Source organism: Mustelus asterias, chromosome 12, assembly GCF_964213995.1.
Source record: "Mustelus asterias chromosome 12, sMusAst1.hap1.1, whole genome shotgun sequence".
Classification (NCBI taxonomy): Eukaryota; Metazoa; Chordata; class Chondrichthyes; order Carcharhiniformes; family Triakidae; genus Mustelus; species Mustelus asterias.
The window spans coordinates 2,077,890-2,104,473 of NC_135812.1; the positions used below are offsets into that span (position 1 = coordinate 2,077,890).

The window sequence follows — 26,584 nt, forward strand, 5'->3', positions numbered from 1 at the left end:
CCTTCCTCACTGTCTACCACACCACCGACTTTGGTGTCATCAGCAAATTTGCTAATCCACCCAACTATACCCTCATCCAGATCATTAATAAATATTACAAACAGCAGTGGCCCCAAAACAGATCCCTGAGGTACACCACTTGTAACCGCACTCCATGATGAATATTTACTATCAACCACCACCCTCTGTTTCCTATCCGCTAGCCAATTCCTGATCCAATTTCCTAGATCACCCCCAATCCCATACATCTGCATTTTCTGCAGAAGCCTACCATGGTGAACCTTATCAAACGCCTTACTAAAATCCATATATACCACGTCCACTGCCTTGCCCCCATCCACCTCCTTGGTCACTTTCTCAAAAAACTCAATAAGGTTAGTAAGGCACGACCTACCTGCCACAAAACCATGCTGACTATCACCTATCAATTCATTACTCTCCAAATAACTATAAATCCTATCCCTTATAATTTTTTCCAACATCTTGCCGACAACAGAAGTGAGACTCACCGGTCTATAATTCCCGGGGAAGTCTCTGTTCCCCTTCTTAAACAATGGGACAACATTCGCTAACCTCCAATCTTCTGGTACTATACCAGAGGCCAACGACGACCTGAAGATCAGAGCCAGAGGCTCTGCAATCACTTCTCTTGCCTCCCAGAGAATCCTTGGATAAATCCCATCCGGACCAGGGGATTTATCTATTTTCAGACCCTCCAGAATATCCTGCACATCCTCCTTATCAACTGTAATACTGTCTATTCTACTCCCTTGCAACCCAGTGTCCTCCTCAGCTATATTCATGTCCCCTTGCGTGAACACCGAAGAGAAATATTGGTTCAATGCTTCACCAATCTCCTCCGGTTCCACACATAACTTCCCTCTGCCATCTATAACTGGCCCTAAACTTGCCCTAACCAACCTTCTGTTCTTGACATACCTATAGAACGCCTTAGGATTCTCTTTAACCCTATCCGCCAAAGTCTTCTCATGTCCCCTTTTAGCCCTTCTAAGCTCGCTCTTCAACTCCCTCTTAGCCAATCTAAAGCTTTCTAGTGCACTACCCGAGTGCTCACGTCTCATCCGAACATAAGCCTCCTTTTTCTTTTTAACCAACAAAGAAACTTTTTTGGTGCACCACGGTTCCCTAGCCCTACCAATTCCTCCTTGCCTGACAGGGACATACCTATCACAGACTCGCAGTAGCTGCTCCTTGAAAAAACTCCACATGTCGGACGTTCCCAGTCCCTGTAATCTCCTAGTCCAACCTATGTTTCCTAATTCTCTCCTAATAGCCTCATAATTACCCTTCCCCCAGCTAAAACCACTGGCCCGAGGTTCATGCCTATCCCTTTCCATCACTAAGGTGAACGTAACCGAATTGTGGTCACTATCACCAAAATGCACACCAACTTCCAAGTCTAGCACCTGGTCTGGCTCATTTCCCAGCACCAGATCCAATATAGCCTCACCTCTAGTTGGCCTGTCTACATACTGAGTCAAAAAACCTTCCTTCAATGTAAATTGAGAGAGGTGGATACTCAGCGAGACCTTGGAGTCCTCATGCATCAGTCACCGAAAGTAAGCGCGCAGGTACAGCAGGTAGTAAAGAAGGCAAATGGTACGTTGGCCTTCATAGCGAGAGGATTTGAGTATAGAGATAGGGATGTTTTACTGCAATTGTATAGAGCATTGGTGAGGCCACACCTGGAGTATTGTGTGCCGTTTTGGTGTCCTTATCTGAGGAAGGATGTCCTTGCTATAGAGGGAGAACAGTGAAGGTTTACCAGGCTAATTCCTGGGATGGTCTGTCAAATGAGGAGAGATTAAGTTGATTAGGATTATATTCATTGAAGCTTAGAAGAGTGAGAGGGGATCTCATAAATATTTATAAAATTCTAGCAGGGTTAGACAGGGTAGATTCAGAATAAATGTTCCTGATGGTGAGGGAGTCCAGAACTAGGGGTCATAGTTTGAGGATAAGGGGAAATCTTCTAGAACTGAGGTGAGGAAAAATGTCTTCACCCAGAGGATGGTGAATGTGTGGAATTCACTACCACAGAAAATAGTTGAGGCTAAAAGGTAGCCTGATTTCAAGAAAAAATTAGATATAGCTCTTGGGGCTAAAGGGATCAAGGGATCTGGGAGGAAGTGGGATCAGGATATTGAATTTGATGATCAGCCATGATCAAAATGAATAGCGGAGCAGGCTGGAAGGGCCGAATGGCCTCCTCCTGCTTCTAGTTTCTATGTTTCTATACAACAGAGATACAGATTCCAAACTATCTCACAGTGTTTAAAAAAATTATCAAGCTGAGAAATGGTTTCTACAAGTGTATATTATTTCCCTAACTGAGTCTGAGTAGTTTAAAAAGGGATCGAAGGAAACAATTATAGTCCAGTTAGTCTTACATCGGTGGTGGGTAAATCAGTAGAATCAATCCTGAGAAGTAGGATTAACTGTCAGGTAGAAAGGTCTAGACTTAGCGTCATAGAGGTTTACAGCATGGAAACAGGTCCTTCGGCCCAACTTGTCCATGCCGCCCTTTTTTGTTTAAAACCCCTAAACTAATCCCAATTGCCCGCATCTGGCCCATATCCCTCTATACCATCGCACCCATGTAACTATCTAAATGCTTTTTAAAAGATAAAATTGTACCCGCTACTACTACTACCTCTGGAAGCTTGTTCCAGACACTCACCACCCTCTGTGTGAAAAAATTGCCCCTCTGGACACTTTTGTATCTCTCCCCTCTCACCTTAAACCGATGCCCTCTAGTTTTAGACTCCCCTACCTTTGGGAAAAGATATTGACTATCTACCTTGTCTATGCTCCTCATTATTTTATAGACCTCTATAAGGTCACCCCTCAGCCTCCTACGCTCCAAAGAAAAAAGTCCCAGTCTATTCAGCCTCTTCTTATAACTCAATCCATCAAGTCCCAGTAGCATCCTAGTAAACCTTTTCTGCACTCTTTCTAGTTTAATAATATCCTTTCTATAAAAGGGTGACCAGAATTGCACACAGTATTCCAAGTGTGGCCTTACCAATGTCTTGTACAACTTTAACAAGACGTCCCAACTCTTGTATTCAATGTTCTGACCGATGAAACCAAGCAGGCTGAATGCCTTCTTCACCACTCTGTCCACCTGTGACTCCACTTTCAAGGAGCTATGAACATGTACCCCTAGATCTCTTTGTTCTGTAACTCTCCCCAACGCCCTATCATTAACTGAGTAAGTCCTGCCCTGGTTCGATCGACCAAAATGCATTACCTCGCATTTGTCTAAATTAAACTCCATCTGCCATTCATCAGTCCACTGGCCCAATTGATCAAGATCCCGCTGCAATTGGAGATAACCTTCCTCACTGTCCACTATGCCACTAATCTTGGTGTCATCTGCAAACTTACTAACCATGCCCCCTATATTCTCATCCAAATCATTAATATAAATGACAAATAACAGTGGACCCAGCACTGATCCCTGAGGCACACCGCTGGTCACAGGCCTCCAGCTTGAAAAACAACTCTCTACAACCACCCTCTGGCTTCTGTCAAGAAGCCAATTTTGTATCCATTTAGATACCTCACCCTGGATCCCGTGAGATTTAACTTTATGCAACAACCTACGATGCGGTACTTGTCAGGATGGTCAGCATGGATTTGTTAAAGGGAGGGCTTGCCTCACAAACCTGATTGAATTCTTTGAGGAAGTGCCAAGAAGGATCGATGAAGGTTGTGCAGTGGCTGTTGTGTACGTGGATTTTAGCAAGGCGTTTGACAAAGTCTCACATGGCAGATTGGTCAAAAAAGTAAAAGCCTATGGGATACAGGGTAATGTGGCAAACTGGATCAAAAGTTGGCTTAGTAACAGCAAACAAAGGGTGATGGTGGATGGATGCCCTTGCAAATGGAAAGTTGTTATAAATGGTGTTCCACATGGTTCGGTGATGGGACCCTTGCTGTTTGTGTTATATATTAACAATTTGGACGTGAATGTGGGGGCACGATTGGAAAATTTGCAGATGACACAAAGATTGGCCGAGGAGTTAATAATGTAGAGGATAGTTATCATCTACAAAACAACATTGAGGGTTGGTGGAGTGGGCGGTGAAGTGGCAGGTGAATTTTAATATAGAGAGGTGTGAGGTAATGCATTTAGGGAGGTCAAACAGTTACTGGGAGTACACAATAAATGGGAATATACTAAGAAGGGTACATGAAGTGTACAAGTGCACAGGTCCCCAAAGGCAGCAGTTCACATAGACAAGGTTGTAAAGAAGGCATATGGAATGCTCTCCTTCATTGGCAGAGGTTTAGAATATAACAGTAAGGATATAATGTTGGAATTGTTTATAACATTGGTGAGGCCACAACTAGAATATTGTGTGCATTCTGGTCACCATATTACAGGAACTATGTAATTGTTCTGGAGAGAGTGCAGACGAGGTTTACAAGAATATTGCCAGGGCTGGAAAAGTGTAGCTTTGAGGAGAGATTGGATAGGTTGAGGTTATTTTCCTTGGGACAAAGAAGGCTGAGGGGTGACTTGAGAGAGGTGTACAAAATTATGAGGGGAAATGATAGAGTGGACAGGATAAAATTGTTTCCTTTGGCGGAGAATTCTAGAACCAGGGGACATAGATTCAAGATAAGTGGCAGTAGGTGTAGAGGGTACATGAAGTAGAACTTTATACCCAGAGGGGGGTGGGTGTCTGGAATTCGCTGCCTGAGTTGGTGGTGAAGGCAGAGACTCTAAACTCTTTTAAAAAGTACCTGGATCTGCACCTTAAGTGCTGTAGGCTACAGGGCTATAGGCTGGGTACAGGAAGGTGGGGTTGGAAAGGGCACCTGGGTGTCCTTGGACTGGCATGGACAAGATGGGCCAAATGGCCTCCTTGTGTGCTGTAACTTTTCTATGGTTCTATAGTGTCACAGAGACAATGATTTTATTTTGCTTACAGCCTGATGCAAAGGCCCAGTATATTCACTTTAACATCACAAATCTGACAGATGAAAGAAAAACAGATGTGTATTTCTAAAGCAACTTTCAGAAACTCAGAACATCCCAAAGCATTTTACAGACAATGAAGTACTTTGGAAATGTCGTCATTGTTGTAGGAAGTTCAGCAGCCAATTTCTGCACAAGTAGCACTGTGATAATGAGCAGATCATTTTGGTTGAGGAATAAATATTGACACAGGATACTATGGAGAACAAACCGCGCTGATTCGAATCGTGGCTGTGGGATCTTTTACATGCACCTGACAAGCGGATAGAGCCTCAATTTAATGTTTCATTTGAAAGACAGATCTCCCTTAGTACTGTTTGGGGAATGTCTGACCGGGATTGTGTGTTGAAGACAGTTGTGTGGGACCTGAACAAGAACCTTCTGAATTGGAGGTGAGGGTGCTATTGGGGAGCTAGAGCTGGTATCAGACATTTGCTGAACTCCTTCCTCCTCTTCCTGCTCTATTGTTCAAGCAAAGTTTGTGGAATAATAGAGGCTGACTGAAGAACTGAGCATTGAAACACATGACACTTTAACACTCAATGGTGTAACCATCACTGAATCCCCCACTGTCAACATCCTTGGGGTTGCCATTGACCAGAAACTCAATTGGACTCACCACATAAACACAGAGGCTACAAGAGCAAATCAGAGGCTAGGAATACTGCAGCGAGTAACTCACCTCCTGACTCCCCAAAGCCTGTCCACCATCTACAAGGCACAAGTCAGGAGTGTGATGGAATACTCTCCACTTGCCTGGATGGGTGTAGCTCCAACAACATTCAAAAGGTTTGACACCATCCAGGATTAAGCAGCTGCTTGATTGGCACATCTACAAACATCCACCCTCTCCACCACCGACGCTCAGTAGCAGCAGTGTGTACTATCTGCAAGATGCACTGCAGCAATTCACCAAAGATCCTTAGGCAGCACCTTCCAAACCCACGGCCACTTCCATCTAGAAGGACAAGGGCAGCAGATACATGGGAACACCACCACCTGGAAGTTCCCCTTCAAGCCACTCATCATCCTGACTTGGAAATATATCGCCGTTCCTTCGTAGTCGCTGGGTCAAAATCCTGGAATTCCCTCCCTAACGGCATTGTGGGTCAACTCACAGCACGTGGACTGCAGCGATTCAAGAAGGCAGCTCACCACCACCTTCTCAAGGGCAACTAGGGATGGGCAATAAATGCTGGCCAGCCAGCGACGCCCATGTCTTATAACTGAATAAAAAAAACACTATTCCCAGTCCACTGTTCTGCAATACTGTAGGATGTCCTAGTTCGATCAGTGTTCAATGTACAGGGACAGACTCTCATTCACACTCTGAGGCCATTACTCGCCCTACACAATCACAGCTGGAGTCAACAAATCACTGTCCACAAACCCACAAACAAATAACCTCTGTCTGTAACCCAAATGGGAGCAGCTGGGCATGGCTTTGTGAATTAGGGAGACCTCAGATACCTTTGCGTACTGGCATGAAATCCTTGGCCTTGTCCTTACAGTAATGAAGGCAGCATGAGAGAATCAGATCATCATTGTTACCCTGTTGGAGAGAAGTGAAAACAGATTAGGACTCAGCAGCTTCACACAAAGCAAGCAACATTTCAAAGGCCCACTTTCCACCCAGAGCCCATGTCTATTTATTCCATCCCAAATTCTCTCCCTCCTTTTAAAAGGGCATTAAGTTCTCTCCCAATGGGCCACATGTGGATCACTGAGAGCAAATGAAAGGCCAGAGTGGCTGTTATTTGTGACAGAAGTTTTACTAATTCAGAACAATGAACGAGTTGGCAAATTATTTGAAGTATTGCTTTCAAATCAAGTAATACTTCCACAGAAAGAACTTGTATAAAGTACCTTCAGTGTAAAATGGCCTAATAAATATAACAGGAGTGTAATGGAAAACAGACATCAGTTAAAGTTTATTTATTAGTCACAAGTAGGCGTACATTCACACCACAATGAAGTTACTGTGAAAATCTCCTAGTCGCCACACTCCAGCGCCTGTTTGGGTACACTGAGGGAGAATGTAGCACGGCCAATGCCCCTAACCAGCACGTCTTTCAGAGCGTGGGAGGAAACCTGAGCACCCGGAGGAAACCCACGCAGACACAGGGAGAACGTGCAAACTCCACACAGACAGTAACCCAAGCCGGGAATTGTATCCGGGTCCCTGGTGCTGTGAGGCAGCGGTGCTAACCACCGTGCCGCCGCTCAAAGAAAAGGAAGAGAGATGGGGAAGAGTTACCAGAAGCTTGGTCCAAGAGTTGGGCTTGAATAAAGGAGGGGGAGATGGGGAGGGTTTAATCAAGAAATTCCAGAGAGAGTGACCCAAATGACGATAGACAAGAATGCCAATGGTGGGGATGGGGGCACAAGGTGCAATCATTTGAGGGAGTGATTGTAGAATGGAGGGAGCTCTAGGGCTAGAGACAGGAAGCGGTAAAGCATGAAACAACTTAAAGATGAGAATGATCATTTTACACTTCAAGCATTTGAGCCCAGAGGCAAATATGGAGAAGTCCATAAAGATTACGGCAAGTGGGACCTTGTGCCAGACAGACTGCAAGCATCAAGAAGCTGGAGCTGATGAACGGTGGAAATCGAGAATGAAACTGTGGAGTTGGTATTCGAGTGTCCCAAGTGGGATCCAGATGCCTCCCACACGGAGGGAGTGGCTTTCATCCAGAATGGTGTTGGCAGAGGTCTCGGAGCTGAGGAAACAGTCTCACACTGGATTTTATTAAGCTGACTCTGTCATGGACATTTCAGCTCACTTCCTGAAATCAGACTTCCTGATGGACAGGCATGTTAGGTTTAAATAAACATTATCAATTCACAAACACAGACAAACTCTAGCTCTCACCGTGGGACACTGTCATCAGGGGACTTGACCGTTGCTACCCACACACAACCCTCTGGAAGAGATCACTAGGTTGAGATCAGGAAGGGGAAACTATATAATTTCTTCCTTTCCCAAATCTAGGTCAATGGGAGGACACTACAGAAGGAACTTAGCTTGCTGTTTATAGGTGATAGTGCAGGGCATTGGCACAGGCATGGGTGTAGGTTCTGGTGTCAGGGCAGGGTGCAGGTCCAGGTGTTTGTTCAGGCACATGGCATTGGTGTGAAGGCTACGTGTGTAAACTCTGTCCAGAAGAATGAAGCAAATGTTGGATGCGCCTTGGTGTGACGTGCCGAGAGAGCAGCAGTGCAGCCTTACACCTGATCTCCACTCTATTGGAGGACCTCATAGCTGTGACCTGGAGAGAAGTCTAGCTAAATATGGAGGGAAACATCAGAGGCAGAACCATCCTTGGGGTGGGAGATTCCCACCGCCAGCTCTGAGCAAGTTGCCACCTGATCTTTGTAATGAACAAGGTCAGGGAAAAGGATGTGTTGGAAGGAAAATCGTACCTTAAAAAGGAGATTGAAGTTTTGTAGGGAATTACGGTTACACTGAAACTACAGATCCTCAATGACATCATCCATCAACAATTGTAAGCAGGAAGAGGGGTCAGGACAGCTCACATGGCCTCAATATGTGACTACAGGAGCTTCCAGGCAGAGCAATAAGAATCAATGGTGATTAAGCAGAGGAGGAGGGAATAGTACTGATGGGAATGATGTAATAAGCAGAATTTAGCAGCATTTGACTCGGGGTTTAATGTAGAAAGCTATGTCTGCTGACCGAGAGGGGAAATTATTCCTTTGCTGTAAACGTTGCATTTCTCAGTCAGTTTTCCTACACAGCTTCTTGTGAAAAGAGCCTGTAATGAGTCACACTCTTGCCTGCAGCTGGCAGTGGGTGGTCTGCAAACCTTTCTTTGGCAGCCGTGTCTTTTCTCTTTGCCCCTGAGATTTGCAGGAATTCTGAAACTCTTTCCTTTTGGCTGGGCTCCACAGCAAGGCCTGCTACCTGATCAGCTGCTCCATTGCTCAATACATTCCAAAAGCTGCCATATAAACTGGGCATATCGCAAGGACATCTGTGTCCATTGGACAATGCTCAGACCATCATCTTCATTCATTTTTGTGGCAAAAGGCATCCCAGTTCCAATCCCTAAGTGATGACAGTGAATCACCAGAGCAGAATTATATTCTGGACTTTGTCCCACTGAAAAGCACAGTCTTATTTTGTTTTTTTATTCGTTCATGGGACAGAGGCATCGCTGGCTGGACCAGCATTTATTGTCCATCACTAATTAAGAGTCAACTGCATTGCTGTGGGCCTGGAGTCACATGTAGGCCAGACCAGGTAAGCACGGCAGATTTCCTTCCCTAAAGGACATTAGTGAACCAGATGGGTTTTTCCGACAATCGACAATGGTTTCATGGTCACCATTAGACTTTTGATTCCAGATTTTTATTGAATCCAAATTCCACCATCTGCAGTGACAGAGATTTGAACCTGGGTTCTGAGAACATTACTTTGGCTTTCTGGTCCAATGACAATACCACTACGCCACCACCTCTCCAGTGCCCAAGATCTCCCTTCAATGAGTAGAGACTAGGATGTTTTTCTAGGCTGGATGCAAACCCAGATTTTAGAGGTCTGACGATGATGCTCTAACTCATTCACTATAACATCTTACAGCAAAGGAGGAGGCCATTCAGCCCATCATGCATGTGTCGGTTCTTTGAAAGAACTATCCAATTTAGTTCCACAGTCTAACCTTTCACCCATAATCCTGCAAATTAATTATTTTCAAGGACCTGTCTAGTGTCATTTGAAAATTGCTATGGAATCTGGTTCCACCACCCTTCCAAGTAAAGTGTCCCAGATCAGAACAAGCCTCTGGATGAAGACACTTCTCATTTTCCATTTAGTGTCTTTGTGATATATTTTAAATCCAACTATCAAAGGAAACAGTTTCTCACCGCTCGCTGCACCAAAATTCCTCATCAATTTAGACATTTAGTTTAGGTTTCCTTTTAATTTTCTCTGAGGAGAACAGTTTCACTTTCTCCAATCTCTCTACATAACTCAGGCTCCTCATCCCTAGTATCATCTTGGTGAACCTCCTTTATAACCTTGGCAAACTCCCTCCCTAACAGCACTGTGGGTGTATCTACACCTCAGGGATTGCAGCTGTTCAAGGCGGCTGCTCGCTACCACCTTCTGAAATCTAACAAGGGATGGGCAATAAATGCTGGCCTAGCCAGCGACGCCCACATCCCGTAATGAATAAAAGAAATCCTGCTTCGGTGTTGTCCCAGAATTGGACACACAGTACTCCAGCTCTGTGACTCATAAAGCCTTTGCATGCCTTTCTTATTCTTCTATTCAAAGCCAAGTATCAAATACACTTTATAAATGTCAGATCATTTTACCCTCCTGCCTTTAAGGAGTTGTCAAAATGCACCCTTGTCAACATAATACCATTTAGATTCTATTGCCTCTTCATGTTATTTTTCCCAAGGTGCACCACTTCACATCTATCATGTGTCGGCTCATTTCAGCAGTCAGTCTATGTCCTTCCTGAAGTTGTGTGCCATCCATAAACTTTTTAACTGTACCTCCTATACCCAGCAGGGGAAAAGAGAGAGTGAGTACTCTTTCAATATAGACAAATGTGGGATGGTACATTTGTTAGCAAGATTAAGAAGGCCACATATTTCTTGGATAACAAGAATCAAAATGAGGTAGAGGGACAAAGAGATGTAGGGGTAGAGTCTCACAAATCAGTAAAGGTAGCGATGAGGGTTAATAAGATCATTAAAAAAACAAGGAATGGGGTTAATTTCGAGAGGGATGGAAATAAAAAAAAGCAAAGTTAAGCTTGTACAGAACACATATCCTGTGGACAGTTCTGGTTGCCATATTATTAAGATGATATATAGGCACTGGAAAAGGTGCAAAAATGATTCACAAGGATGACACCAGAACTGAGAAGTTATAACCATCAGGAAAAAATGAACAGACTGTGGCACTTTCCTCTGCAAAACAGAAGACAGGGAATGATCTGAGGTGCAATGCCTAAAACTGAATGCAGTTCCTTCGGCAGCACCTTCCAAACCCACAACCACTACCACCTAGGAGAAGATCAGCAGATACATGGGAACACCACCACCTGCAAGTTTCTTTCCAAGTCACTCACCTTCCTGACTTGGAAATATATTACTGTCGTTGGGTCAAAATCCTGGAACTCCCTCCCCAACAGCATGTGGGTGCATCTATACCTCAGGTACTGCAATGGTTCAAGAAGGCATCTTCTCAGCAGCGATTAGGAATGAGCAATAAATGCTGGTCTAGCCAGTGATACCCACATCCCAGAAATGAATAAAAATCCAAAGTGTCTGACAAATGGCTCTGAAGCATTATTTCCTCCTCTTATATTCCAGCCCTCTTGAAATAAAGGCCAACTTTCCACTTGCTTTTTTGACCATCTTCAGTAGATTTTGGTAATTTATGCTCCTGGACATCTCTCTCCTCTTCTTTCCCATAGTAGCTAGTCTCTCAACATTAAGAAAAATTCTGATTGATCTTTTTGGGTCCAAAAAGGAAAACCTCACACTTCCCTGCATCGAACTCCAACTGTCACCTTTGCCCAGTCCACTCCATCTGCCCATGCTCTTTGTAACCTCCTGTATTCAGTTATACAACTTCCTGGCCCGTCCACTCTAGTGATTTTGATTTGATTATTGTCACATGTATTAACATAAGTGAAAAGTATTGTTTCTTCCGCGCTATACAGACAAAACATACTGCTCATAGAGAAGGAAACGAGAGAGTGCAGAATGTAAAGTTACAGTCATAGCTAGGGTGTAGAGAAAGATCAACTTAATGCAAGGTCGGTCCATTCAAAAGTCTGACAGCAGCAGGGAAGAAGCTGTTCTTGAATTGGTTGGTGCGTGACCTCAGACTTTTGTATCTTTTTCCCAACGGAAGGTGGTGGAAGCGAGAATGTCTGGGGTGCGTGGGGTCCTTAATTATGCGCTGCTTTTTCAAGGCAGCGGGAAGTGTAGACAGAGTCAATGGATGGGAGACTGGTTTGTGTGATGGATTGGTCTACATTCACGACCTTTTGTACTTCCTTATCAACAAAATTAATCTATCTTTCACTCAGACTGATAAATATGATATAAAAAAAGGAGGTCCCAGTTTGAACCCTGGGAAACAGCATTTGTCACACGCTGTCTCATTTCTTTCACCGCTGCTCTCTGTCTCCGAACACATCAATGTCTAAGACTTTTCCAGCTTCCACTGCTGGGTGACTCGCCCTGTCACTGAAGAGTGACCGCATCGGTACTGTTCTAGCGTCCACTGATTATATATCCACAGTATGACTTTTGTCCATATTGTCCCTATCTCTGCAGTCTCCTCCAGTACTACAACCCCCGGAGGTTTCTGCCCTCCTCAATTCCCCAGGACAGTGCTGTGTAGCACCCCCGGGACAGTGCGCGACGGGACGGTGCTGTGTAGCAACCCCGGGACAGTGCGCGACGGGACGGTGCTGTGTAACATCCCCGGGACGGTGCGCGACGGGACGGTGCTGTGTAACATCCCCGCGACGGTGCGCGACGGGACGGTGCTGTGTAACATCCCCGGGACGGTGCGCGACGGGACGGTGCTGTGTAGCAACCCCGGGACAGTGCGCGACGGGACGGTGCTGTGTAACATCTCCGGGACAGTGCGCGACGGGACGGTGCTGTGTAACATCTCCGGGACAGTGCGCGACGGGACGGTGCTGTGTAACATCTCCGGGACAGTGCGCGACGGGACGGTGCTGTGTAACATCCCCGGGACAGTGCGCGACGGGACGGTGCTGTGTAACATCTCCGGGACAGTGCGCGACGGGACGGTGCTGTGTAACATCCCCGGGACAGTGCGCGACGGGACGGTGCTGTGTAACATCCCCGGGACAGTGCGCGACGGGACGGTGCTGTGTAACATCCCCGGGACGGTGCTGTGTAACATCCCCGGGACAGTGCGCGACGGGACGGTGCTGTGTAACATCCCCGGGACAGTGCGCGACGGGACGGTGCTGTATAACATCCCCGGGACAGTGCGCGACGGGACGGTGCTGTGTAACATCCCCGGGACAGTGCTCCCCGGGACGGTGCTGTGTAACATCCCCGGGACAGTGCGCGACGGGACAGTGCTGTGTAACATCCCCGGGACAGTGCGCGACGGGACAGTGCTGTGTAACATCCCCGGGACAGTGCGCGACGGGACGGTGCTGTGTAACATCTCCGCGACGGGACGGTGCTGTGTAACATCTCCGCGACGGGATGGTGCTGTGTAACATCTCCGCGACGGGACGGTGCTGTGTAACATCTCCGCGACGGGACGGTGCTGTGTAACATCTCCGCGACGGGACGGTGCTGTGTAACATCTCCGCGACGGGACGGTGCTGTGTAACATCTCCGCGACGGGACGGTGCTGTGTAACATCTCCGCGACGGGACGGTGCTGTGTAACATCTCCGCGACGGTGCGCGATGGGACGGTGCTGTGTAACATCTCCGCGACGGGACGGTGCTGTGTAACATCTCCGCGACGGTGCGCGATGGGACGGTGCTGTGTAACATCTCCGCGACGGGACGGTGCTGTGTAACATCTCCGCGACGGTGCGCGACGGGACGGTGCTGTGTAACATCTCCGCGACGGGACAGTGCTGTGTAACATCTCCGCGACGGGACGGTGCTGTGTAACATCTCCGCGACGGGACAGTGCTGTGTAACATCTCCGCGACGGTGCGCGATGGGACGGTGCTGTGTAACATTTCCGGGACGGTGCTCTCTGGGACGGTGCTGTGTAACACCCCCGGGACGGTGCTCTCCGGGACGGTGCTGTGTAACATCCCCGGGACAGTGCTCCCCGGGACGGTGCTGTGTAACATCCCCGGGACGGTGCTGTGTAACATTCCCCGGGACGGTGCTCCCCGGGACGGCGCTCTCTGCGACGGCGCTTGCCGGGACGGCGCTCCCCGCGATGGCGTTCCCCGCAACGGCGCTCCCCGCAACGGTTGCTCTGTAACATCCCCACGACGGCGCTCCCCGGGTTGGCGCTCCCCACGATGGTGCTCCCCGGGACGGCGCTCCCAGGGACGGTGCTGTGTAACATCCCCGGGACGGTGCTCCCCGGGACGGCGCTCCCAGGGACGGTGCTGTGTAACATCCCCGGGACGGTGCTCCCCGGGACGGCGCTCCCAGGGACGGTGCTGTGTAACATCCCCGGGACGGTGCTCCCCGGAATGCGCTCCCAGGGACGGTGCTGTGTAACATCCCCGGGACGGCGCTCCCAGGGACGGTGCTGTGTAACATCCCCGGGACGGTGCTCCCCGGGACGGCACTCCCAGGGACGGTGCTGTGTAACATCCCCGGGACGGTGCTCCCCGGAATGCGCTCCCAGGGACGGTGCTGTGTAACATCCCCGGGACGGTGCTCCCCGGGATGGCGCCCGCCGGGATGGTGCTCCCCGGGATGGCGCTGTGTAACGTCCGCAGGACGGCGTGCGCCGGGATGGTGCCCCCCGCGAATGCGCTCCCCATGACGGCGCTCCCCGGCACGGCGCTCCCCGGGATGGCGCTCCCCGGAACGGCGCTTCCCAGGACGGCGCTCCCCGGGACGGCGCTCCCCGGGATGGTGCTGTGTAATATGACAAAAGCATGAATAGGAAAAATACAGAGAAATGCTTCAGCAGCCAGTAGGCCAATCAAAAGACAGCACAGTAATAAAGTCCAGATGTTGCAGGAGAAGGTACGCACATCATCGAGATTCCATTTTAGACCTTCCTGTTCTTGTTTAACCCATAATTAATTAAAGATAGTCAAAGTACAGCAGTTTAAAATGTTTTTGGGGTTGGAGCTGGAAAAGTGAGTAAAGTTTTCCCAAGGATTTTGTGCCCTCTGAATGTGCCTCTGCTCTTGTTTATGACTGTATGATGCTACAGTGTGTACATACAATATTTATATCAGTTCTGTTTATGACGCTAGCCTATATACCTCCAGAGAGATAGATTCAGAACAAATGATCAATAACAGCTTGCAAACCCAGAGTTTACCTGCTAACAAAAACTGCCAGAGGCATCGTGACTAGTCTACCCCAACACTGTGGTGCCCAGACTCACAACTGAGAATACTGCCCTGTAACAGAGGAACCCACTCAACCTGTCACACCATGTCCCTCTCAATGGCTAGCCAATCTTCTACTGTCAACAGATGAGCAGTAAGGAGAGCACATCATGTATATGACAACTGTCTTCTCGGTACGTGGTGCTAGGGGCTGCTGATGGTGGCAAATGGCATCTAACTTGTCCTTTGGTCTAAGTGGTCGCAGCGACTCCTGTATTATTGCCCGAGTTGAACTGCACCTTCATTTCAGATCTCGAGCACATATCCCACCCAGACCAAGACTATGGTTCAGGAGAGTGGGAGTGCTGCATGGCTTTCAGCTGAGCTTCAAAACAGAGTTCTTACCATCTCTCTGTGCCAGTGGTTCAAACAGACATTATAAACTATATTCGCATAAAGGGCAAAGAAATTTCTCAATATCCTCCCACTCCACCACGAACATCATTTTTTAAAAGAAGTCTATGCAGGGAATGCTGGAAAATACTAAGCAGGTCTGCAGAAAAAATATTTCAGATTTCAGGCCAACAATGGTGGCACAGTGGTTAGCACTGCTGCCTCACAGCACCAGGGTCCCGGGTTCGATTCCCCGCTTGGGTCACTGTGCGGAGTCTGCACGTTCTGCCCGTGTCTGCGTGGGTTTCCTCCGGGTGCTCTTGTTTCCTCCCACAGTCCAAAGATGTGCAGGTTAGGTGGATTGGCCATGATAAATTGACCCTTAGTGTCCCTGGATGCGTAGGTTGGAGGGATTAGCGGAGTAAATATGTGGGGTTACGGGGATAGGGCCTGGGTGGGATTCTTGTCAGTGCAGACTCGATGGACCGAATGGCCTCCTTCTGCACTGTAGGGTTTCTAAGCACCTTTCTTTGTTTCACACTTCTCCATGTTCTATCTGCCATGTTCTTGCCAATCCACTTGCCCAGATCCCTTCTCAGCTGCTTTGCATGCTCCCCATCTTTGCACTCTCTACAAACTTGGATGCATGACATTTATTTTGTACACAGTAAGTTGTCACAGGGACTGCACTTCAAAGCCATTCACTATTATCTGTGAGGTGCACTGAGATGTTTAGGAAGTGTGAGGAAGTGCGAGATAATTAATTGGCTGGCTGTTTTGTCTGGTCTTTTTGCTGAGGTGCGGATTGAAAGGTAGTGGATACTTCCTGGATATTCTGAGGAAAAGTAGGGGAGGGATTATTTTGGTCAACTTTGCAATGGGGTAAAGCAGTGCCAGTTGAATTGCAGCATTTAAAGTTCAGTAGCAGAAATGACCATAGATACATTTAAACATTGTCAGCAACAGATTTAAAACTAACTTCATAGTTTAAAGGAATTTAATTCCTTCTACAAAGAGTCTAGAAATAGAATAAAACCAATAGGTGACACAAGAAGCTAGATAGATCATGGGGTGTTATTTTAAAACTTTCTGCGGCAGTTGCTGGAACCCTCCCCTTGCACTTGACTTAGTGCAGTGTCCTGAGTGGCACTGAGTACACAGAACAGGAAGCAGCCACACTCTGTTCGCTGCTCTTGGCTGAGGTTGCTACAGTTCAGCAGCACAGAGCTAAGGAGTGGAAAGCAGAAGTAATTCAGCGTTCTTGCTTCTGATCATTGCTGAGAGATTCCTGTGAGCAACAAGTGAGAGGGAACAAAAGAATGAGAGTCGGAGTCTGTGGCCTGGAATGTCCTTGCACAGTTTGCTGTCAGATGGGAGAAAGTGCTGGAGGGGTGACCGACTCCCCTGAAAATCAGGCCCAGCATAATGGGTGCTTTTTCAATGGGGAGGAGGCGCTGACGAGGAGACTGAGTAGCACAGTATCTCACCTCTTGGACCTCACGCTTACAAATTTCAGTTGACCCCCCCAGCACCCACAGCCTTTTGGGGGAACGTGTTTCCACTGCCCTCTATGTGAAGGAGTGTTGATTTCATTCTGAATGGCCTGATATTAATTTTAAGATTGTCTCTTTTGGTCTGGATTCCTCCATCAGAGAACATCGTTTCTCTACATTCCTGTGAGCCTGCATATTGTTTAAAAGGAGATGACATCTGAAGGTGGACTGTGAATAACTCATGTCCAGAATAATTTTTCCTTAAAGAACAAAGTTGGGACGACTGCTTTTCAAAAGCTCTCTGAAATCTGGTGTTTGCAGAACCTGTTCATACTTGATACAGGCAGTGACAGAGCTGCCTAACTGGAATAAGCAATTTATCAAATCCCCAGCACTGCAGCCTCTCAAATCTTGACAAACAGAAATTCATAAAATTTACAAGATCTACACAAAACTTTTCTTTTTAAAAAAAGGTAATTTATCTCATGTCCGGAGGGTGACATTTCTGGATCAAACCTCTCTAGACTTGATCATGCATTCTCTGAGGGCATCAGAAAACATATAAAACTTCATGATGGAGCCAGTACCAACAAGGTAACTGTCTGAAGCTTTCGACAAAAAGGCAGCTGTCTAGATATGAGTAAAAGCTTCAGATTTAAAGTTAAAGTTTATTAATTAGTCACAAGTAAGGCGTACATTAACACTGCAATGAAGTTACTGTGAAATTCCCCAAGTGAGCTCCCCTTAGTGAGCTATTGAGGACTTTACCCCTTCAACACTTTGTGTGTATCCAAAAATTGCCAATATTTAACATCAGAGACCTGATATGAAGCACAACGGACTAATTTATTCCTGAGGGTAAACGGAAAGACTGCACAGGGAACTGTCAAACCCACTCAGCTTCCATTTCAAGCTCAACGGAGTGGCACTGGATGGTCACGGTGACCAGATCAGCCTGTCCTTAGATGTGAACATACGAAATAGGAACAGAAGTTGGCCATTTGGGCCCCCATGCCTGATGTTTTAAAAATTCATTTCTGGGATGTGGGTGTAGCTGACGAGACCAGCATTTATTGCCCATCCTTAGCTACCCTTGAGAAGGTGGGGGTGAGCTGCCTTCTTGAACTGCTGCAGTCCATGTGCTGAAGGTACACCCACAGTGCTGGGAGGGAGGGAATTCCAGAATTTTGACCCAGTGACAGTGAAGGAACAGTGATGTATTTCCAAATCAGGATGTGAGTGACTTGGAGGGGAATCTCCAGGTGGTGGTGTTCCCAGGTATCTGCTGCTCTTGTCCTTCTTCAGGATGTCCTGAACATCCCCACTTCTGACCTTATGATGGAGGGAAGGTTATTGATGAAGCAGCTGAAGATGGTTGGGCCTCGGACACTCCCCTGAGGTAATGGTTGGGGGTTTGGAAGGTGCTGCCTAGGAACCTTGGTGAGTTCCACCAGTGCACATTGTACATAGTACACACGGCTGCCACTGTTCGTCTGTGGTGAAGGGTTTGAATTTTTGTGGAAGGGGTGCCAATCAAGAGGCTGCTTTGTCCTGGATGGTGTCAAGCTTCTTGAGTGTTGTTGGAGCTGCACTCATCCTGGCAAGTGGTGAGTATTCCATCACACTCCTGACTTGTGCCTTGTAGATGGTGGACAGGCTTTGGGGAGTCAGGAGGTGAGTTACTTGCCGCAGTATTCCTAGCCTCTGACCTGCTCTTGTAGCCTCTGTGTTTACGTGGTGAGTCCAGTTGAGTTTCTGGTCAATGGTAACCCCAAGGATGTTGACAGTGGGGGATTCAGTGATGGTTACACCATTGAATGTCAAGGGCGGTGGTTAGAGTGTCTCTTATTGGTGATGGTCATACCCTGGCATTTGTGTGGCGCGAATGTTACTGCCACTTGTCAGCCCAAGCCTGGATATTGCCCAGATCTTGCTGCATTTGAACATGGACTGCTTCAATATCTGAGGTGTCATGAATGGTGTTGAACATTGTGCAATCATCAGTGAACATCCCCACTTCTGACCTTATGATGGAGGGAAGGTTATTGAAGCAGCTGAAGATTGTTGGGCCTCGGACACTACCCTGAGGGACTCCTGCAGAGATGTCCTGGAGCTGAGATGACTGACCTCCAATCACCACAACCATCTTCATCTGTGCCAGGTATAACTCCAACCAGTGGAGAGTTTCCCCCGATTCCCATTGACTCCAGTTTTGCTTGGGCTTCAAGATGCCACTCAGTCAAATGTTACTTTGATCTATTTGTATTTTGAGTTCCACATAGCCATCTGCCCCCAACAATCTTTGATTTCTTGTCTAACAAGAATCTATTTATCTCTGCCTTAAAATCATTCAACGACCCTGCTTCTACCGCCTTCTGAGGCAGAGAGTAGAGAGTTCCAAAGTTGTACAATCCTCAGAGAAAAGAATTCTCCTCAACTCTGTCCTCAAAAGGCAGCCACTAATTTTAAACAGTGCCCCCGGTTCAGGGTGCACCCACAGAAGGAAACATTCTCTCCATGTCCACCCTGTCAGGACCATTCAGCATCTTATAAACTTCAATCAAGTCACCCCTCACTCTTCTAAACTCCAGTGGAAACAAGTCCAATCTTTCCTCATAAAACTCAGTCCAGGTATCAACGCTAGCTCGGTATCGCGCTTGTGGACTGAGTGGGCACTCGGTATCGCGCTTACGCACTGAGTGGGCACTCGGTATCGCGCTTACGCATTGCGTGGGAGTTCGGTATCGCGCTTGCGGACTGAGTGGGAGCTCGGTATCGCGCTTGTGGACTGAGTGGGAGCTCGGTATCGCGCTTGCGGACTGAGTGGGAGCTCGGTATCGCGCTTGCGCACGGAGTGGGCGCTCGGTATCGCGCTTGTGCAGTGAGTGGGAGCTCGGTGTCGCGCTTGCGCACTGAGTGGGAGCTCGGTATCGCGCTTGTGCACTGAGTGGAAGCTCGGTATCGCGCTTGCGGACTGAGTGGAGGAGGTATCGCGCTTGCGGACTGACTGGGAGCTCGGTATCGCTCTTGGGGACTGACTGGGAGCTCGGTATCGCGCTTGCGGACTGACTGGGAGCTCGGTATCGCTCTTGGGGACTGAGTGGGAGCTCGGTATCGCGCTTGGGGACTGAGTGGGAGCTCGGTATCGCGCTTGCGGACTGACTGGGAGCTCGGTATCGCTCTTGGGGACTGAGTGGGAGCTCGGTATCGCGCTTGGGGACTGAGTGGGAGCTCGGTATCGCGCTTGCGGACTGAGTGGGAGCTCGGTATCGAGCTTGGGGACTGAGTGGGAGCTCGGTATCGCGCTTGTGGACTGAGTGGGAGCTCGGTATCGCGCTTGCGCACTGAGTGGAAGCTCGGTATCGCGCTTGCGGACTGAGTGGAGGAGGTATCGCGCTTGCGGACTGACTGGGAGCTCGGTATCGCTCTTGGGGACTGAGTGGGAGCTCGGTATCGCGCTTGCGGACTGACTGGGAGCTCGGTATCGCTCTTGGGGACTGAGTGGGAGCTCGGTATCGCACTTGTGGACTGAGTGGAGGAGGTATCGCTCTTGCGGACTGAGTGGGAGCTCGGTATCGCGCTTGCGGACTGAGTGGAAGCTCGGTATCGCGCTTGCGGACTGAGTGGGAGCTCGGTATCGCTCTTGCGGACTGACTGGGAGCTCGGTATCGCGCTTGTGGACTGACTGGGAGCTCGGTATCGCTCTTGCGGACTGACTGGGAGCTCGGTATCGCGCTTGTGGACTGAGTGGGAGCTCGGTATCGCGCTTGCGCACTGAGTGGAAGCTCGGTATCGCGCTTGCGCACTGAGTGGAGGAGGTATCGCGCTTGCGGACTGACTGGGAGCTCGGTATCGCGCTTGCGGACTGACTGGGAGCTCGGTATCGCGCTTGTGGACTGAGTGGGAGCTCGGTATCGCGCTTGCGCACTGAGTGGAAGCTCGGTATCGCGCTTGCGGACTGAGTGGAGGAGGTATCGCGCTTGCGGACTGACTGGGAGCTCGGTATCGCTCTTGGGGACTGAGTGGGAGCTCGGTATCGCGCTTGCGGACTGACTGGGAGCTCGGTATCGCTCTTGGGGACTGAGTGGGAGCTCGGTATCGCGCTTGCGGACTGACTGGGAGCTCGGTATCGCTCTTGGGGACTGAGTGGGAGCTCGGTATCGCACTTGTGGACTGAGTGGAGGAGGTATCGCGCTTGCGGACTGACTGGGAGCTCGGTATTGCTCTTGGGGGCTGAGTGGGAGCTCGGTATCGCGCTTGCGCACTGAGCGGGAGCTCGGTATCGCGCTTGCGGACTGAGTGGGAGCTCGGTATCGCGTTTGTGGACTGAGTGGGAGCTCGGTATCGCGCTTGCGCACTGAGTGGGAGCTCGGTATCACGCTTGCTCACTGACTGGGAGCTCGGTATCGCGTTTGTGGACTGAGTGGGAGCTCGGTATCGCGTTTGTGGACTGAGTGGGAGCTCGGTATCGCGTTTGTGGACTGAGTGGGAGCTCGGTATAGCGCTTGTGGACTGAGTGGGAGCTCGATATCGCGCTTGCGCACTGAGCGGGAGCTCGGTATCGCGCTTGCGGACTGAGTGGGAGCTCGGTATCGCGCTTGTGGACTGAGTGGGAGCTCGGTATCGCGCTTGCGCACTGAGCGGGAGCTCGGTATCGCGCTTGCGGACTGAGTGGGAGCTCGGTATCGCGCTTGTGGACTGAGTGGGAGCTCGGTATCGCGCTTGCGGACTGAGTGGGAGCTCGGTATCGCGCTTGCGGACTGAGTGGGAGCTCGGTTTCGCGCTTGCGGACTGAGTGGGAGCTCGGTATCGCGCTTGCGGACTGAGTGGGAGCTCGGTATCGCGCTTGTGGACTGAGTGGGAGCTCGGTATCGCGCTTGCGCACTGAGCGGGAGCTCGGTATCGCGCTTGCGGACTGAGTGGGGGCTCGGTATCGCGCTTGCACACTGAGTGGAAGCTCGGTATCGCGCTTGCGCACTGAGTGGAAGCTCGGTATCGCGCTTGCACACTGAGTGGAAGCTCGGTATCGCGCTTGTGCACTGAGTGGAAGCTCGGTATCGCGCTTGCGGACTGAGTGGGGGCTCGGTATCGCGCTTGCACACTGAGTGGAAGCACGGTATCGCGCTTGTGCACTGAGTGGAAGCTTGGTATCGCGCTTGTGCACTGAGTGGAAGCTTGGTATCGCGCTTGTGCACTGAGTGGAAGCTCGGTATCGCGCTTGCGGACTGAGTGGGAGCTCGGTATCGCGCTTGCGCACTGAGTGGGCGCTCGGTGTTGCGCTTGCGCACTGAGTGGGAGCTCGGTATCGCGCTTGTGGACTGAGTGGGAGCTCGGTATCGCGTTTGCGGACTGAGTGGGAGCTCGGTATCGCGCTTGCGGACTGACTGGGAGCTCGGTATCGCGCTTGCGGACTGAGTGGGAGCTCGGTATCGCGCTTGCGGACTGAGTGGGAGCTCGGTATCGCGCTTGCGGACTGAGTGGGAGCTCGGTATCGCGCTTGCGGACTGAGTGGGAGCTCGGTATCGCGCTTGCGGACTGAGTGGGAGCTCGGTATCGCGCTTGCGGACTGACTGGGAGCTCGGTATCGCGCTTGCGGACTGACTGGGAGCTCGGTATCGCGCTTGCGGACTGACTGGAGGGTTTGTGCAAAGCTGCACCCAATCTGCGCGTGGTCTCTCCAAAGCAGAAGGAACTACATCGTGAACAGCAAACACAGTGTGTTAAACTGAGAGAAGGACATTTAAATGCCTGCTTCTCCTGGAAGGAGGGACTGGGGCCTTGAACAGTGAGGAGAAGAGTAGAGGTCAGAGGGCCGGGGTTCCATCTCCTTTGTTTGCGTGGAAAGGTGTGTGGAAGTGATGGGGTCTTGGGAGTTAACAATTGTTCATCACCCATTCCGAAAGAGTGGCTTGCTCGGCCACATCAGAGAGGTGACGAGTCACCTGGATTCATGTCGAGGCTAGACCAGGTAGAGATAAAAGATTCCCTTCCCCAAGGGCATTACTGAACATGTTTAGTCTTTACAATAAACCAACAGTGTGCTCAGAAATGACCAGACCTGTTGAATCCAGTTTTACACATGTCCTGGTGGGATTTGAATTCATGATCTCTGCATTGGCAATCCAAGGCTCCATTAGGCTAACAAACAAGTCATTTTGTGCAAGGCAACATGTGGTAATAAGGTGAATAGCCTGTTAATCTATTTTGGTGATGCTGGTTAAGGGAGGAATGTTAGTCAGGAGACTGGGAAAACTCTTCACTTTCCTTTGAATAAGGTTATTGGATTTTTAATATCCATCTGAACCTTCAGGACAGGTAGACAGTTTGACGTTACATCTCAAGGTCGGCATGTTCATTCCCTCAACGCTGCACTCATTTTTCAGTTGATCTGACTTGCTCCAGTCCTGGAGCAGGGCTTGAACCCAGAACTGAGTGGCACAAGATTGCTGGGGTAATGGAGAGAGGGTAAGGGAGGACAGTGTCACTTTCACATTGCTGTGGTTACCTGCTGCCCGGTTGTATCCTCACTCCGAAACGCGATTGACTCCAGCTCGTTACCTCTGCTGGTTAGAGCCCGCAGACATGAGTCACGGGATTCAAACTTTTGTTCCAGGAAGTCAATGGCTTTCTTGGCTCTCTCCTGCACCAATTTGGCATGGTTTCCACCGGGGTAGTCTGTGTCCTGGCCTTTAGCCAGACCATCCAGTTCATTAATCACTGAAATATTAAACAACACAGATAGTCTGTCAATTCTACATCCAGTTTTTGAAAAAGCAGGAAATTATCCAAAATTTCATTATATTAACACTTCCAGTTTGAGACTACACAGACATGGAGAAGTCATCCGAAAATGTATGTCTAACCAACACAAGTGAAGTGACTGCAGATGTGCGCCACCCAGTGAAGTGACTCTGCTCACTTCCTGCAAAAACAGACCTGCAGTTTGCATCCACAGGCATGGCAGCAAGCGATTGCCAAGAGATCGAGGCTCCTGCTCACCCTGGCTGCTTAACTCTTTGACAGAATGAAAAGCAGTACACTCCCGTACCCACTGAAGTTCAAAAAACACAAAGGCTAAAAAGACACGCAACACAGCGACTCGTTATCTGAAAGAAAACCTACACAGGCTGCTGGGTGAGAATCTATCAGAACAGATATACAGCCTTCACTTGAAACATTAACCTGCCTTTCTCTTCCAGATACTGAATAATCTGCTGTGCATTTTTAGCTCTTGCTGTTTTTACGAGGTTTCTATTTATTTTTGCCGGTGACAATACTCCAAAAGATCAGCAGCAACACAGAACAGGATTATTCAAACGGCATGTTACTTTCAGGGCCAACACCAGTCCAGAATGACTGAATGAGATTTTGGCAGTTCAATTCTGTCAATCCACAAGAGCAAAAACCTCACCGTTACTAGCACTCACCACCTCGATTTGGTCATTGCCATTTACACTGGTGAAACATTTGTAGCAAAGTTGGTCCAAAAAGCTGAAAGGAAAATGGGACTCCTCTAAAAGTACTTGGTGCTACAACTCATGGCAATAATAAAGAATAATTCACTCAGTGGTAGAACACTGTTTGCCCTTTACTGCCCTTGGACTCGCTGTGACCCATCGTCATCAAGACTAATACACAGTTAATGACGATTTCTGGCACAGGCCAATCTCCCACAACGCCAAAATACTGACATAATGTCACTCATCCACCAGACCAAGCCTGGACCCACTCGGACTGTGGCTTCATCTCCCTCTTCACACCACAAACACAAGAGTTCAACACTGTGTGGCAGAAGAAAATACTCAAGTACAAGGAGTGGAGCTTCACACATCCGCTCTCCTGTCTGTGGAACTTCCTTCACTCAGCACTGCCCCCTGGAATTCAGGCCACTCTGTCTGGAAGCTGAACACCTGTCAAGTGACATTTTTTTTCAGCTTGCAAAGGTTAAGTGACAAGAATTCACTGGGCTTTCTCCTGGCACTTGCTAATTCTACACATTTCTGGGCTGTTAGCAACCCCTGGTCAGGTTCAAGGACAGTAAGAAGTTTAACAACACCAGGTTAAAGTCCAACAGGTTTATTTGGTAGCAAAAGCCACACAAGCTTTCGGAGCTCTACGCCCCTTCTTCAGGTGAGTGGGAATTCTGTTCACAAACAGAGCATATAAAGACACAGACTCAATTTACATGAATAATGGTTGGAATGCGAATACTTACAACTAATCAAGTCTTTAAGAAACAAAACAATGTGAGTGGAGAGAGCATCAAGACAGGCTAAAAAGATGTTGTCTCCAGACAAGACAGCCAGTGAAACTCTGCAGGTCCACGCAACCTGCAGAGGACCTGCAGAGTTTCACTGGCTGTCTTGTCTGGAGACAATACACATCTTTTTAGCCTGTCTTGATGCTCTCTCCACTCACATTGTTTTGTTTCTTAAAGACTTGATTAGTTGTAAGTATTCGCATTCCAACCATTATTCATGTAAATTGAGTCTGTGTCTTTATATGCTCTGTTTGTGAACAGAATTCCCACTCACCTGAAGAAGGGGCTTAGAGCTCCGAAAGCTTGTGTGGCTTTTGCTACCAAATAAACCTGTTGGACTTTAACCTGGTGTTGTTAAACTTCTTACTGTGTTTACCCCAGTCCAACGCCGGCATCTCCACATCAGGTTCAAGGAGACATTTATACTCAAACGGTTAAACTCCCATCAACAACCCCTTATATCTCCAGCTTCCCGGTTATCCCAGCTCCCGATGTTTCCCCCAGCTCCCGATGTTTCCCCCAGTTCCCGATGTTTCCCCCAGCTCCCGATGTTTCCCCCAGCTCCCGATGTTTCCCCCAGCTCCCGATGTTTCCCCCAGCTCCCGATGTTTCCCCCAGCTCCCGATGTTTCCCCCAGCTCCCGATGTTTCCCCCAGCTCCCGATGTTTCCCCCAGCTCCCGATGTTTCCCCCAGCTCCCGATGTTTCCCCCAGCTCCCGATGTTTCCCCCAGCTCCCGATGTTTCCCCAGCTCCCGATGTTTCCACAGCTCCCGATGTTTCCCCAGCTCCCGATGTTTCTCCAGCTCCCGATGTTTCCCCAGCTCCCCAATGTTTCTCCAGCTCCCGATGTTTCTCCAGCTCCCGATGTTTCCCCAGCTCCCGATGTTTCCCCAGCTCCCGATGTTTCCCCAGCTTCCCGATGTTTTCCCTGCTCCCAATGTTTCTCCAGCTTCCCGGTGTTTCCCAGTTTTCACATTTCAAACATTGGATATTTTCATTGTATCTAACCATACATGATTTAATAATGAGAAAATATGCAGGTATGGGAGTGTGAGGTGTCTGGGGAGGTGCTTGTGTCACACTTTGTGTACCTCAGTGTGTGCTGGGAGTTCCTGGCAGTGTCATGCGGACAGCAGAGGAACAACTCACTCCATTTCCCCACAGACGGAGCCTGGCCACTGGGCACAGACATGACATAAAGGACTGGCGGCACGGTGGCACAGTGGTTAGCACTGTTGCCTCACAGCGCCAGGGACCCAAGTTCGATTCCCGGTTGGGTCACTGTCTGTGTGGAGTTTGCACGTTCTCCCCGTGTCTGCATGGGTTTCCTCCGGGTGCTCCGGTTTCCTCCCACAATCCAAAGATGAGCTCGTTAGGGTGCATTGGCCATGTTAAATTCT

The 26,584-nt window shown here is 48.9% G+C and overlaps 1 protein-coding gene across 1 annotated transcript in view; it reads right to left on the reverse strand.

Annotated features, from left to right (window-relative positions):
- LOC144501164 (telomerase-binding protein EST1A-like) overlaps positions 1 to 26,584 on the reverse strand; it is a 290,259-nt gene that overhangs the window by 12,297 nt on the left and 251,378 nt on the right. Inside the window, exons 8-9 of the mRNA XM_078224572.1 lie at positions 23,429 to 23,640; positions 6,482 to 6,563 (exon numbers count right to left, since the gene is read on the reverse strand). Coding sequence (XP_078080698.1) covers positions 6,482 to 6,563; positions 23,429 to 23,640 — 294 coding nt within the window. The remainder of the gene's footprint in view (positions 1 to 6,481; positions 6,564 to 23,428; positions 23,641 to 26,584) is intronic.